The 13,297-nt window shown below is 58.9% G+C and overlaps 1 protein-coding gene across 1 annotated transcript in view; it reads left to right on the top strand.

The window, feature by feature from the left end:
- Positions 1-12,756, top strand: part of SP1 (Sp1 transcription factor) — an 18,826-nt gene extending 6,070 nt beyond the window's left edge. The window contains exons 3-5 of the mRNA XM_026057101.1: positions 10,178-10,346; positions 10,920-11,119; positions 11,778-12,756. Of these exons, the coding sequence (XP_025912886.1) occupies positions 10,178-10,346; positions 10,920-11,119; positions 11,778-12,097 (689 nt within the window). The 3' untranslated portion in view covers positions 12,098-12,756. The remainder of the gene's footprint in view (positions 1-10,177; positions 10,347-10,919; positions 11,120-11,777) is intronic.
- Positions 12,757-13,297: the final 541 nt, after the last annotated feature.

Raw genomic sequence — 13,297 nt, 5'->3', positions numbered from 1 at the left:
GCCGCCGGGGCCCACGGATCGGGCCGGGGCGGATGCACGAGCAGGCAGCAGGGCTCCCTGGGGGCCGAGGAAAAGGGGGGTTTTAGCCGAGCGCTCCCGTGGCGTCGCCCAGCTCCGGCGCTCGCTGTCACCGGCGCGAAGCGAGGGGGTGGACGTGGCACCGCTCCGGCACCCGCCCACCCTCCTCCGCGGGGTCTCGCGCAGCTGCACAGGCCCGGCGGCAGTCAGAGCGGGGGCGATTTCGAGAAGCTGGCGACGCCGCGGTTTCTCTTCCCCTTTTGGCCGAGCGCTGCGGAGGAGGAAGAAGAGGAGGAGGAGGAGAGAGGGGCTTTTCAGCTCCGTGCCCGTGTCGTTTGCCTGCAGAGCGGCTCGGCCCCGCGTGCCTGACCCTGCCGTGCTCCAGGCCCTGGCAAAACCCCTCTGCTTAGTGCTCCTTGCCTTGGAGACAGAGCCCTGCTCGGCCCCGGTGTGTGCTAGGTACATAGGCTACCAGTAACGGCTTCCCGGTAGGCCGGGACCGGGATTAAAGCCTCGTGCGAAGCCCTTGTATCGTGCGAAACGGTGCTAAAAGAGGGTTTATCCCGGCCCCGGGGAGGGTGCAGTGGGGAAGGGTTTTGCTTTCAGGGCCACGTGCCGGTTCTCCTCCGTGCCCCCCGTGCGAGCTCCTCCGGGAACGTGGGTCCGAACCGGAGAAGCGGGACTTTGGGATCGTTCACGCGCCACGTCCCCGCTAAGAGAATCCGCTGCCTTTTCGGTTCGCTCGTGCCGGTGAGAACGCCGCTTTGTCCCCGTTGGCGCCAGGGGGGATCCAAGCGGGCGGACGTTTCTCCTCCTCCCAGCGAGCACGGGGAGCCTGCTTGTCCGCCCTCGCTCCGTCTGAGGGATCGCGTCCTGGGACGGCGGCGGGACCGGCCCGGCCAGCCAAAGGTGCCGGATCCCAGGCCGGTGAGCGCTCCCCTGCCCTGAAACCCCCCGTGCCCCTGCGTTGCATTGCTTGGCCGCGTTTGAGCCCGAGATATCGCCTCCGCCAGCCCCCCTGGGGCATTACGGCAGGACCGGCTCCGTTTCAGGGCTCGGTGTGTCGTTGGGATGAAAGCTCGTGGTCGAATCAAGCAGTCGGACGGAGCGAGGATATCCTTTAAAAGGAAAACAAAAAACCCTCGCGGGGGGAAGTAACCCCTTGAAATCCGCTTGCCGAACCCGTCCCCGAGCTCTGCGCCGCGATTTTGTCCTTCGAGGGTTGCTCCCAGCCATCGGGGTACRGACACAAAGACCCGATTGTCTCCGGTTTTCTGTTTTTAAGGGGAGCTTTGTGGCAGGCCTGGATGAGGCATCYGCATGGCATCGGCCGCGGAGGGGAGGGGGGGGATCGGAGTCGCTCTCGGGCCAGCAAGCCCCGGCAGGATCTCGCCGTAGCGCACCGCGGCTGTTTGTTTCGCTACGCCCATGACATCACTTCAGAAAATAATCGTATTGTGAAATTTCCTCCTCTGAAGCTTAGCTGGGCTGGACTTTAAATGCTCCCCCTGGCTTCCTTGGCTGACCTCTCTCTGTACCGTAATAAAGAGGGTGTTTTATTGAAGCAGCGCGCGCACCCGGAGAGCTCCGTGCTGCTTTTGGGGGAGAAGAGAGCGATCCCGATTCGGAGCTACGGGACGGCTTCGTCTCGCAGGGCCGCCTTCGGCCCGGAGCCGTTTTCGCACCCGCTTTTAAAGCCTCAGTAATAGGAAGCAGGTCTTGAAAGCAGGGAGCGTCGCGCCTCCGAAGCAGCCGGAGCGGCGGCGCTAACGTCGTGCCGTCGCCAGCACGTGTAAACCGGAGGCTTTGCCCCGCGCAGCCCCTCGCGACCGGCCCCGCTCCTCCCCGCGGCCTCCGTTGGCAGCCGCGCCGGTCGGACCGGTTCGGGGCTCGGCGCGAGCGTCCCGTGACTCGTGGCGGAAGCGTTTTCCCTCCCTCGCGCGGCTCTGGACTGTCTCGCCGGTTTGGCTGCTCGGGCTCGGCCTAATCTTCGCCTTCCTTTTATCCGAGCGGGCCTCGGCCCTGCCTCTTCCTCGCCCCTCCGAGCAGAGCCGTCTTTATCGCCCCTTTGCAGTGGCTGGATCCCGGGTTGAGCCTATCGCGGTGTTTTCAGCACGGCTCCTTGAGTGCCGGTTCCCRTTGTCCGGTCGTGGATCTGTGTTTCAGTTTGCGGCATGCCAAAGGCATTTAGTGTGTCCGGGGGGGTCAGAGATTTTTGCAAATCGTACCGGGTGACTTCCTACCCCCCCCGTGCGTCCCGGCGTCGCTGTGTGCAATGGGGGGGCTGGATGGACGCGACCGGCTTCCCGCGCAGCCAGCAGAGCTGGGCGGAGGGGAGCGCTTGATCCGACGGCTCTGCACGCACTTATTTTTCTCCCCTCTAGAGGAAGTGTAATTTGATGTGACGCACAGAAACTTCCAACAATTAAAGGATATCGCAGAACTTGCCGTGTGGCTTTTCAAGTCATTAAGCTCCAGATTAAAATACAATTACTCAGCGTGCTGCAGTCTGACTTCGAAACTGCACCATCTTATATAGCCGAGTGCCATGTGTTCCCTGCTCCGCTGCCCGTAACTCAGAAGAGTTATTAAGATCGAGCTTGGCTAATTTACATGAATGACTTCCACTGCAGATTAACTCGTTTTGCAAATTAGCGAGGAAATCAAACGAGATAAAAATCGAGGGGCCGGCGTTACAAAAACGTACTTTGTTCCTTTGTGCAGCAAGCGCAGTTTAATTGTCTTTGATCTGTCTGGAGCGACTGGCGGCGGAGTATTTTGGGGAAAGCAATGAACACCAGCTAGACAAAGCTTTGCGCTGCCACCCTGGGCTTCCCGACTCTCTGCCAAAAAAAAAAGAGGAGGAGGAAATGGGGAGAACTGTTAAATTATCGCGAGTTAGAAAGGTTTGAGTTGTTTTTTTTTGTTTTTTTTTTTTGCAGGCGCTTGCCTGCCGTCTGTCGCCCGCCGCGAATAAGCGCGTTGAGATCCGCCGAGAGGTTCGGGGAGCCCTGCGGCTTACGTGTCGCTCGGGGTTTTTTTTGCTGGCCGTTCTTTGAGTCTTAAAAGCTTCCTGTTGCCTCTTAGCCTCTCTCCGGCTCATCTGGAGGCTGACGTTGCTTTCTCAGGCGCGCACATGCTCCACCGGGTGACAATTTACCCCCTTCTTCCTCTCTTGCCTGCGCAGAAGCGCAGCTGCCAGTCTTGCCGAGTTTGCACAAGAAACCGTTTCTTCCCCGTCCTCCCTGCGAATGAACATCGAGTCTGTTTCCCCTCTTCCGAGGTCAGCTGGGGTGGATCTCAAAATGCTCCCGTCTTGGATCCACGGGGCATTTCACACCTCGTTTTAGCTCGCTAAATAAAACTACTAAACCCAAGCGTTTTTCCTCCGACGAGCAGCTAGAAGACAAGAGCCACCTTGTCTTCGCGGGTGCCACGAGCCAAGACTCTCCGGGCCTTTGGTCTTTTACTGTGAGACTGGCAAATTACTCCCCCTCTTCCGCGAGGTCGGTTCCCCCATCCCGTGCCGGCAGAGCAGGGGCTCCGGTTCCTCCTGCTTTCCTACGCCTCTGCCCACCAGGTTCCTCTCCTGTTTGGTCGGGTTTGTTTTGCCCAAACCTCCCTCCCTCCCTACCTGCCCAGGTGTCTCTCTCTCCCCGCTGTTCCCCATCGTTTTGGACCGGTGGCTCTAACTGGCACCTTTTTCTTCCGTGCTGTCGCATGAGGTTTGCCAAGTGGATTTATTTTTAAGCCTGGCGGTGCTTTCTTGGCATTTGCAACCCTTGCGATAGTGTCTGCCCATGCCAGCGTCCGCTCCGATGGATCGGCGATGGAGGCCGCGTGCATGCGTGCGCGTGGGGGCCCTTTGGCTTGCAGCTACGTCTCCGGAAGCGGGAACAAGGCCGTTTAGCCTGTTCGGCATCCGCGGCGGACGATCGCCCGGCTCCGGCCRCGGACTGGCGGAGAGACCCGGCTGCAGCRAAGGTGAAGCGGATGCAGGCGTGAGGCGCAGCGAAGCGGAGTCGCTTCCCGTTCGCCRGTGGCGAGGCCCCGCTCCTGCCTGTGCCACCTGCCTTTGCAGGCAAGTCCGTCTTTACTGTTTGCTCCCCGGGGTTTTCTAAGGAGAGAAAAGAGGAAAAAAAAAAGCCTTGTGCTGCTATTAATATATTTTTTCAGTACGTCAGKGACCTGAGCGTGGACCAGGGACTTGGCAGCCTTCACAAAAGCTTTAGTCTTATAAGTAATCTATATTAGTGGAGATAATACACATAAATTATCCAGCTGGTTTCTCTCCGCCAAGTTTTCTCCTGAAATTGCAATATTCTGGAGACTTCGGCGCGTCCTGATATGTGAAGAATGAAGCGTGTACATACAAGATCTGTCTTCTCTTGCTGTAATTTATTTATACCTTAATTAGATGCAAGCCATAGATTACCAGAAGGAAGATTTGGGTGTTTTTCCCCCCCCCCCTTCCGTATGACATGCCAACAGGCTATAAAACGCTGCGTAGGCTTTGCATGTTTGAAGATTGAAGCGGTTCCAAGAAGTCGGGGCTGGATTCTCCCCCTCCCAAGCACTCGGACATAATTTGGGGAGYGCACGTGTGTCTTCTCCTTTCTTTTTACAACAGTTCTCCCGGGATGGCGCATACGCGATAGGGAAATCTCTAATCTGTAGCTGTAACGCAAGCTGTTGTCGCTGGCTTACAAAGCTTGAAAAACATCCAGGTTCCCTCCATGCTGGTTTTAGACTGTAAACATATGTTGCAAGAGCTGGGAGGGAGGGGGGGGAACTGAAAAGGTTTTGTCCTAAAATTGCTAAACATTGCGGGGAGCGCAGGAATGTTGCTGACTAGGTACAGGAGGGTCCGGCCAAGACTGCGAACGCGACTAGGGATCGCGTCTCCTTTGGAGAGACGAACTCGGGCTCTTATTTTCCGTTTCTTGCCGCGCGCCGTCGGGGCTGGGGAAGGGGTGACGGAGGAGGCGCCGAGAGCCCCGTTTTTAAGGGCTCTTGTTTAGGGACTGGCAGGACTCGTCCCGCGACGTTCGCTGATACGGTGAGCCTGGGCGGCCCTCCCAGCGCCGGCTCCGCTCGTCCTGATAAAAGAGGCCATTGCTGGGATCTCTGGGTTAGAAGTGAAAGCGGAGATAGCGGCCGGAGCGCGTTACGCTCAGCTGTGGCCGCGCGAGAGACCCCGCTAGCGAAATACTAGCAGGAAACAATTCCCTTCCTCCTACCCAGCGTTGCTAAACTGCCCGATCCGGCCGGGCCGCTGGAACCGGATTGCAAATGATATTTGTCTCGAGTTTGGCGTCCCGGCGCGAGCGCCGTGCCGGCGGCGCTTCCCAGGGCAGAGGCGGCCTTTGCCGCTGCGGTCGTTACGTTGACAGCGCTCCGGAGCTGCCCGCTGCGGTTCGAACGGCAGCCGGCCCATCCCAAAACCGAACCCGCCGGTCCTGGTGTGCGTCACGGGTGGTGTCTGCAGCCGCTTTCAGCCGTGACTCGGCCTGAGCGCGCTGCCACTTCCTCTCCCCCTCGGAGAAGAGGTTGGGGTTATACCCGGAGCGGGCGAGCGGAGCTGACCCTGCACGGCCACCCCGCTCCCCGGCATCTGCCAGGCTCCCAGACGCCCAGCGGGAAGTGGTTTGGGCCCTGGGGTTTGCTTTGGAGAGATTATTTTGCCCTTATTCCAGGGCAGATCTTTTGCTAGGTTCGAGAAAGGCCCCTACGGCAACCGGCGGAGCGGGGAGAGGATTGAAGCGGCTCAAATCCGCAGGCCGTCGGCGTTGCCTCCTGCCTCCATGCGGACCGAAGGGGACCGTCGGTTGCCGCGGGCCAGGCGTCACCCTTCGAGGCTGGGACACAGGACGAGGGCACGCGAGCACGGCCCCTCCAGCCTGTGACCGAGCAGAGGGAAGCGTCTCGCCGTCATGCGGAAAACATCCCGGCTCGTGCTCCGGCGGCGCCCGGCGACTCATCGCTCTGCAGCGGAGCCGTGTCCCCCATGACGTAGACTGAAACGGGGCGAGCGGGTGAGTCAGGGCTCGTTTCCTGGATTGCGGCTCTTCCAGCTTTTCCTTCGATGCTTTGGGTTCCTCGATCCTAGGAGACAAAGGACTCGGCTTGGCAGCGCTGCCCCTTCCCGGTCAAACCGGACCCTCTCCCCTCGTGCGGATGGGGGGCAGAGCAGCCCACCCTAAATTTCAAGCCTGGCTTTTTGAGTCACCCTGCTCGGGACCGCAGAGCTCATGTCGACGCCGTGGCCCAGAGGAGCGAGATTGGAGCTGGACCACTTGCCGGCACCAGATGGACGCGAGAAGAAGACAACGGTTCTCGTTTGGAGCGTGGCCCGCCCGCCCGCACAAATCCCACAGCGGATGCACGAGCCTTTTGCAGCGGCGCGGAAAAGCTCTCCGTCATCGCGGCCCTTCGCTGGTCCCCAAGCTCGCCGGAGATCTAGGTCTGGTGGCTTTTGTTCTTATCCAAGCTTGGGACCCTGCCCTGGCTCCTCTGCTGAGCTTCCTCAGGGCACCACTGACACCTGCTGGTAAAAGCAAAGCCGCCGAGCACGGATGAGTCCTTGGGAAGGCGGCCGGTGCCAGAAACTCTTCGTCATCCCCCCCTCTTGCTATCTCGCCGTTGTGAAACTCCCTCCCGGCTGCGGGAAGAAGGCCCAGGACGCGGCCGACGGACGCTGCAGGCCGACGCGAGTTTAGCCGCCTTCGGCGCCGCCACCTCTTCCGCGGATGCTCCGTGCGTCGCCCCCTGCCTCGAACCAGTTACCCGAAAAAACAGGTTTTTAAGGCAAACTTCCCTCGTTCGCTGAAGGTACTTGTCCCTGCAGGGCCTGGACACCGGCAGCTGGGCCACATGCGTGGAAATCGGAAGCCTTGGAACGTTTGCGCTCCTTAATTAAGCACCGTCTTCCAGATACCAGAGAAAGAAGATGGACTGAATCCTTTTCACTGTCCTGTACGATTTGGGGTGAATAAGCATCATCCAGGGCACCACGGCGTCCCCAGGAGGAGCTGAGACCGGCCGGCCGCGCACCCACGACAGCCACGACCATCTGGGCACGGCGAGGGCAGATTCCTGACGGCCACGTCCCCACTGGCCAAAGACCCAAGTGCAGACGGAGCGTATTTCGGAGGTGGACGGCGATGGCAGTCCCTCCGCTGAGTCGCCGGACGCTTGGGCCTCGTGGTGTAACCGAATTGCCTTGTCCGGAGGAGACTGTGAACGTCCTGGTGGCCCCATCCAGCCTGTTTGCGTGGGGACCGGCCAAGGAAACGTGGCACGTTGCCTCCAGCACGGCCTTTTTGCAGGGCTGACGCTTGGTCTTGCGGGTCTTTCCCGATTAATTCATCTTCGTTGGAGCCAACCGAGGCAGCTGCTGATGGCCGGCACCAGGAAAGCCTCCAGATGGGTATTTTCAGGGAGGACTCGGCCAGATGCAGCCTCATTTCTTAGCGGCGTGAGAGGATTTTGGGCAAAGCGTGGCAGAGCGTGGCCTAGCCGTTGGGGACGATGGCGCGCGGGTGTTTGCTCGCGTTGTATCTCAGCCCCGCGTGTTCACGTCGTGATCTCTGCCCTGCCTGATCGCTAGCCGCTTGCAAGAAAGTCGGTAGGAAAGAGGTGCGTTTTCGGCTCCGAACGCGCCCTGCAGCGCTGCAAATAAGCCGGGGCCCTTCCGGCTCCGCCGGGGCTCCGTGCCCCATCCGACGGAAGCGGCTCGACTCTAAAGCCGTCGTTAGCCCTATTGGCATATGTTAATCGCAGCTGAAAAGAGATTACGCAGGCTGCCGTCTCGGCACCCGTTACGGCTTTTCGGCATGAAAATAATCAAGCAGCGGAGCTTGAAGGGAAATAAAACACTTGTGAAGTGTGGATGGGCTTATTGGAGAAGCAATTAGACGGCAGCGTACGCGGAGAGCAATAAAATGGAAATGAAAACTGATAGGCTTAAAAACTTCCTACCCCTTCCACCCCCCCCCGTTATGAATGTTTTATGTTTGCCCGCGTTTGAGAGCTTGTCAGCGCTACCCTGTAATTCCTATGGTTTTTATAATTGGGAATTGCTCCTCGAGAGAGAGAGCGGGAATGTGTTCCCTGAGCAGCGCCAGATGATTTTTCAACTTTATATATATCCCTTTCTGTAATCGCAGTAATTAACCAGCGAGCGCCCGCCGATAATATCTTTGCTGATAGACGCTACAAACAGCTCCGGTCTTGCAGCCCGCTTTATTTATCGCTGCCTTTTTTGGGGGGGGGGGTTTTGGCAGGAGGGTTTCCATGTGCTCTGTGGATCGGCTCCTGCACGGTTGCTTTAATCGGTTTTAAATGAAAGTTGCGTTTCGTAAAGGGAAACCTGGCCCGCTCAGCCCAGAAACCGAGGGAGAAGGAGGGGTTGCAAAGTAAAAAAACAAAGAAGGTACGTTGAAAACCGGAACGTTTCTGGTGTTGGCGCAGGAGGGCCGATCTGATTTCCTGGTGTCTCTGTTTCTCTCGGTGCTGCCCCGAAAAGCAGGTTCGTAATGGAAAAACGAGCCCTCTTCCAGCAAGGAAGGCTGAGAGATGCCTCTAGCGGCTGCCCTCCCTCCTCTGCCTCTAAATCGTACTGGGCTGAGCAAAAGGGGTGAGTCCGGGGAGCCGGGAAGCAGTCGCAGCCTCTGCAGCTCTCCCGTTTTTCCTCTGGGCAGCAGATCCCGCGGTGTGAGATTTCTCAGGGACCGATCCCTGAATTCGCCCCGGTGGAGCTGTGCCGGATCCAGCTGTGCTGCCTGTCCTGCTCCCGCAGCTGGGTGCCCTGTGCTGGCTGCGGTTTGAACCGGGTACGGAAGTGCTGGAAGCGTTCCTGTTGTGACGGGAACTTCTGGGAGCCGGAGCTGAGCTTTTCTCCTTAATCCGGGGTCTGTTTTGGTGCCTTCTGGTCCCGGCTGGTGTTTGATCTGTGCGGAGCGTCTCTAGGAGCTGCGTGTTTGGGACTCTGCCGGCATTACGGCCATCTCCAGGTGCTTTCCGCTCTCCGCCTGCGGACGGCGGTGCAGCCCTTTCCGCGGTGGGGTGAGCCCGCGCTCGGCTACAGCTGCCGAGAGTTTAGGAACAAACCGCCGAGGTTGGACGGATATCTTCCTCCTGCTCGATCCAGATTATGCCTTTACCCAAAGCGCGGGCAGATGCGTTTCATGCGGCTGGAGACCTTGCGACGACGTTGCTTTACCGGCAACAGGCACCCGCTCCCGCTTAGCAGGATGCGGCTCGGCGCAGCCGCGAGGCCCCGCGTGAAGGCCGACAGCCTTGGAGCGCCGGGCAAGAGGAGAGAGAGAGAGAGAGAGAAAACAGCCCTTGCTGTTTGGAAAGCAGAACGTGGGAACGGGTGAAACTCCGGCCTCGCTGAAGTCGGTAGCAAAACGTGATTCCGAGAAGCCTGGATTTCCCTCTGCGATGTTTTGACGCTTGCTTTATCACTGACACTGCTTCGAGCCGGCCAGCGCTGCTCGGTTTACATTTTTTGCTCTGTTTTCTGTGCTAGGTTTAACTGAAATAGCTGAAATAGTTGGCAGGTGGCTGTAGTGACGTCGGCAGTCTGTTTTTCTCGAGAGACGCGGCTCTCACCTCTGCTTTAGACGCGAATCCGTGGATGCAGCCCGATGTGTGGGAGCTGGGGGGACCCCTCTCTTTGGTGGGGGGCCGTGGAGGGCAGGCAAAGACCCAGCGATCCCTAGGAAAAAGCCTGGCGGGCGATTGCCGGGGTTCGGAAACGCACCGCTTCATGGGAGGTGGCCCCGCAGAAGGAGAAGGCTGGAAGTAATAACTTCCTACAGCTCAATCAAGCTGTCAAAGCAAAAGGTTTGTCCGAGACCCTCCCGGCTTTGCAGCTGCCTGGAAAACGCAGGGGAAGGATTCGCAGGAATCGATGCAAGCTAAAACCTTGCGGCTCAGCTCGGCTCGCCAGATGGTCGGCGATGCTCTCACTCGGCTCCGGTGGGAGCCGGGAGGCACGTCCGCCTGTTGCCGCTACGTCACGCGATACGGGGGTAATCACGCGGAGAGCTGAGTCGTGTCCGTGCTGCCAGACCTCCCTCCCCTTCTCGTTTCCTTTCTGCTGCTTGGGATTGCTGCCGGAGCCCGGACTAACCTCCGTGTTTCCTTCTAGGCGACCACGGTGCTCAGCTGGGCCTTCACGGCACGAGCGGAGACGGGCTCGGAGATGAGAATACAGCTGTGGAAGAAGGAGAGACCAGCCCAGATCCGCAGCCCCAGCAAGGCCGGAAAGTGCGGAGGGAAGCGTGTACCTGCCCCTACTGCAAAGACAGCGAGGGAAGGTAAGGCTGCTCCGCGGGGGGATCCGGCCATGCCGGGCTCCCCGAGCACCTCCGATCCCCAAGATCCCGGCGGCCTGGGCCTGCATTTCAACCTGAGCACGGCCGTCGCTGGCGGGCATCTCCCTGTGCCGCCTCCATCCTCCACCTCGGCCAGCTCCGGAGAGGAGCAAGCGTTCGGGTGGAGCGTTTTACTGCCTGGCGAAGGGCTGCGTTTGAGGACGCACCTTGGGCTGGGAGCGGCAACCTCGCTTCCTCCCCTTTCCTTGGGTCGTTTGGAGCCTTCCTCCCTGTTGGTGATGCCGTTGGGAGCGTTACTTCCTCCAAGGAACCCTTTAGCTGTCCAAAAGCAGCTATTTATCCCCTGAATTGCAGCGAGGTGCCTGGCCAGCGGCGCTCTCTGGGTTGGCAGACGGGGAGGCACGGGTTTTGGCCTCCGTGGCTCAGCGGTGACGGGAGCATGGGAACGCCAGCGAGCGAGGTGCCTCGTTCGGAGACGTTCTCCCCACCTCTGGTGGCCTGGAGCACAGAGGTGCTTTCGGGGCTGTTTTAACGCTCTCTCTTGGACTCTTTCAGGAGCTCTGGGGATCCAGGTAAAAAAAAGCAACACATCTGCCACATCCCAGGCTGCGGGAAGGTGTATGGCAAAACCTCGCACCTCCGGGCTCACCTGCGGTGGCACACCGGAGAGAGACCCTTCGTGTGCTCCTGGATCCTGTGCGGGAAACGCTTCACCCGGAGCGATGAGCTGCAGCGGCACAAGCGCACGCACACAGGTAGGGCCTGGAGCTGGCGAGGGTTGGGGTACGGAGCGGGCCGCCGTCGGCCTCCGACCTTCCCAGCCCCCATGCCGCGGCGCTCGCGGGCACCCTGGGATGTTTTAGCACCACCTGCCGTACAGAGCAGCGACAGATCTGCGGAAATCCCGTGCAGCGGAAATCTTTTCTAGGATTTCCAGCCCCCAGCAAAGGGGGRACAGCTCTGCCTGGCTTTCCTCGCCCTTTGCTGTTGCCGTATAAAGCCCGGGAGCGTCTAAATGCGATCCGGGTGGCTCTGGTCGGGTCAGGGCGATAAGCTGGGCCTGGTGCCATGCGAGACAGCGATCAAATGGCACCTGGGATAAATTTGGTGCTGGGGAAATCCTTTCTGCTTTTCCACGGGCATCAAGGTGGCAAAAGCGCAGTCGAATCCCTCCCTGTCCGTAAATCCCACGGGATCGGATGCTTTTGGGCGCAAAGGGAGGGCGGCTCATGGGCAAGATGGGATCAGCAGCCGCCGGATGGCGGAGCCGCTTTGCCTGTAACGCTGAATTTCAGCCATACGGTACCGGTAGCTGGTTTTTTTTCCCCGGGGTCCCTCATCGTATTTCTATCCCGGGAGAGCGAGGACCCGGCCCAGCCTCCGCCTCACCCCTCTCTCCCTCTCGGCTTCCAGGAGAGAAGAAATTCGCCTGCCCTGAGTGCCCCAAACGCTTCATGCGGAGCGACCACCTCTCCAAGCACATCAAGACCCACCAGAACAAGAAGGGAGGCACGGCCAACAACGTGGCCATGAACGTCTCCGCCGTCCCCATGGACACGGGGGCCTCCGGCGAGGGCAACGGCGGGCCCACGCCCTCGGCCCTCATCGCCGCCAACATGGTGGCCATGGAAGCCATCTGCCCCGAGGGCATCGCCCGCCTGGCCAGCAGCGGCATCAACGTCATGCAGGTGGCCGACCTCCAGTCCATCAACATCAGCGGCAACGGGTTCTGAGGGGCGAAGCGGGACGCGGGCGCCGCGGGCGACACGGCGGCGCCGGGCGGCGCGGGGCCGAGAGGCGAGCGGAGACGGAGCTGGGAGCTGTTTCACCGCGAGGGCGGCGTCCGTGTCGCCCTCCAGCACTAAAGTCCAGCTCCTCTCACCTGGGATCGCAGCCCTCCTTGAGCTGTCCGACCTCCGGGGCCCGGTGACCACACACGAAGGCCAGAGCTATATATATATATATTTTTTAATTTCGGCTTCACCCTATTATTATTATTTTTCCCGCCCCATCCCTTTCCTCCACTCCCTCCCCGAGATCCGTCTGCCCCTCCGTAGCTAGCCTTCGATGCCATCATGCCTTGGTAAATGTATATGATCATTGAAATACTTTTTAGCAAAAAAAAAAAAAGAAAAAAACAAAAAAAAGAGGAAAAACAGAAAAAAAGATTCTATATTATTATTATATATATAAAAATATAAAATGTGTTCGTTTGAGAGAGGAGAGATTTTGCTGCGACCATGGCCTTGGTCTCTTTGATGCCTTATCTTGGAACAGGTTGACCCTCTGCGGCAGTTCGGACGGTGCCCGAGCTGTCGTTCAGATGCTATATTACATTTTACATTGTAACCTTTAAACAACAACAACAAAAAAAAAAACCAACAAAACCCAAGTCTTTTTTTGTACGCTTTGCTTTTAGGTTGTTCTTTCATTTCTTTTTAATTATTTGGGTGAGGTTTTGCTTATTTTTTTTCCCCCCCCCTCCCGTTGTAAAACAGCTGCCCTCTCCCTGCCCTTCACCGGACTTTTGCTCTTTATTTTAAGCGGTCTTCTTTGGGAAGATCCCTTTTCCCTCCGGCTTTTTTTTTTTTCTTCTTACTCCTCGCTCTCGCGGGCTGAGCGTAAGCTGTACATGTGGAATCGATTTGTAAAGGATTTTGTGCAGGTTCACTCGAGCTGTTCACCAGCGGGTCTGGGACCCGGCGCGCTGGGAGACCCGGGGCACGGCGGCAGACGGCTTGCGAGGTCTTCCGAGGCCTCGGGCAAACTTCTTCCGCCCTCCTTGGTCTTAATAATAATCCGAAGAAGAAGATCAGCGCCTCGCCAGCTGCTCGGCTAGACGGGGGTTACTTTTCCGCCTTGGAGAGGTCACTGGCCGCCGCGGGTCCGACCGGAGGCGGAAAAGCAACGCGCGGGGTTGCCCGTGCAGCGGG

This window comes from Apteryx rowi, unplaced genomic scaffold (genome assembly GCF_003343035.1).
Source record: "Apteryx rowi isolate R43461 unplaced genomic scaffold, aptRow1 scaffold_1367, whole genome shotgun sequence".
NCBI classification, from domain to species: Eukaryota; Metazoa; Chordata; class Aves; order Apterygiformes; family Apterygidae; genus Apteryx; species Apteryx rowi.
Note: the sequence above shows the minus strand (reverse complement) of the source record. Positions and strands in the feature narration are given on the sequence as shown.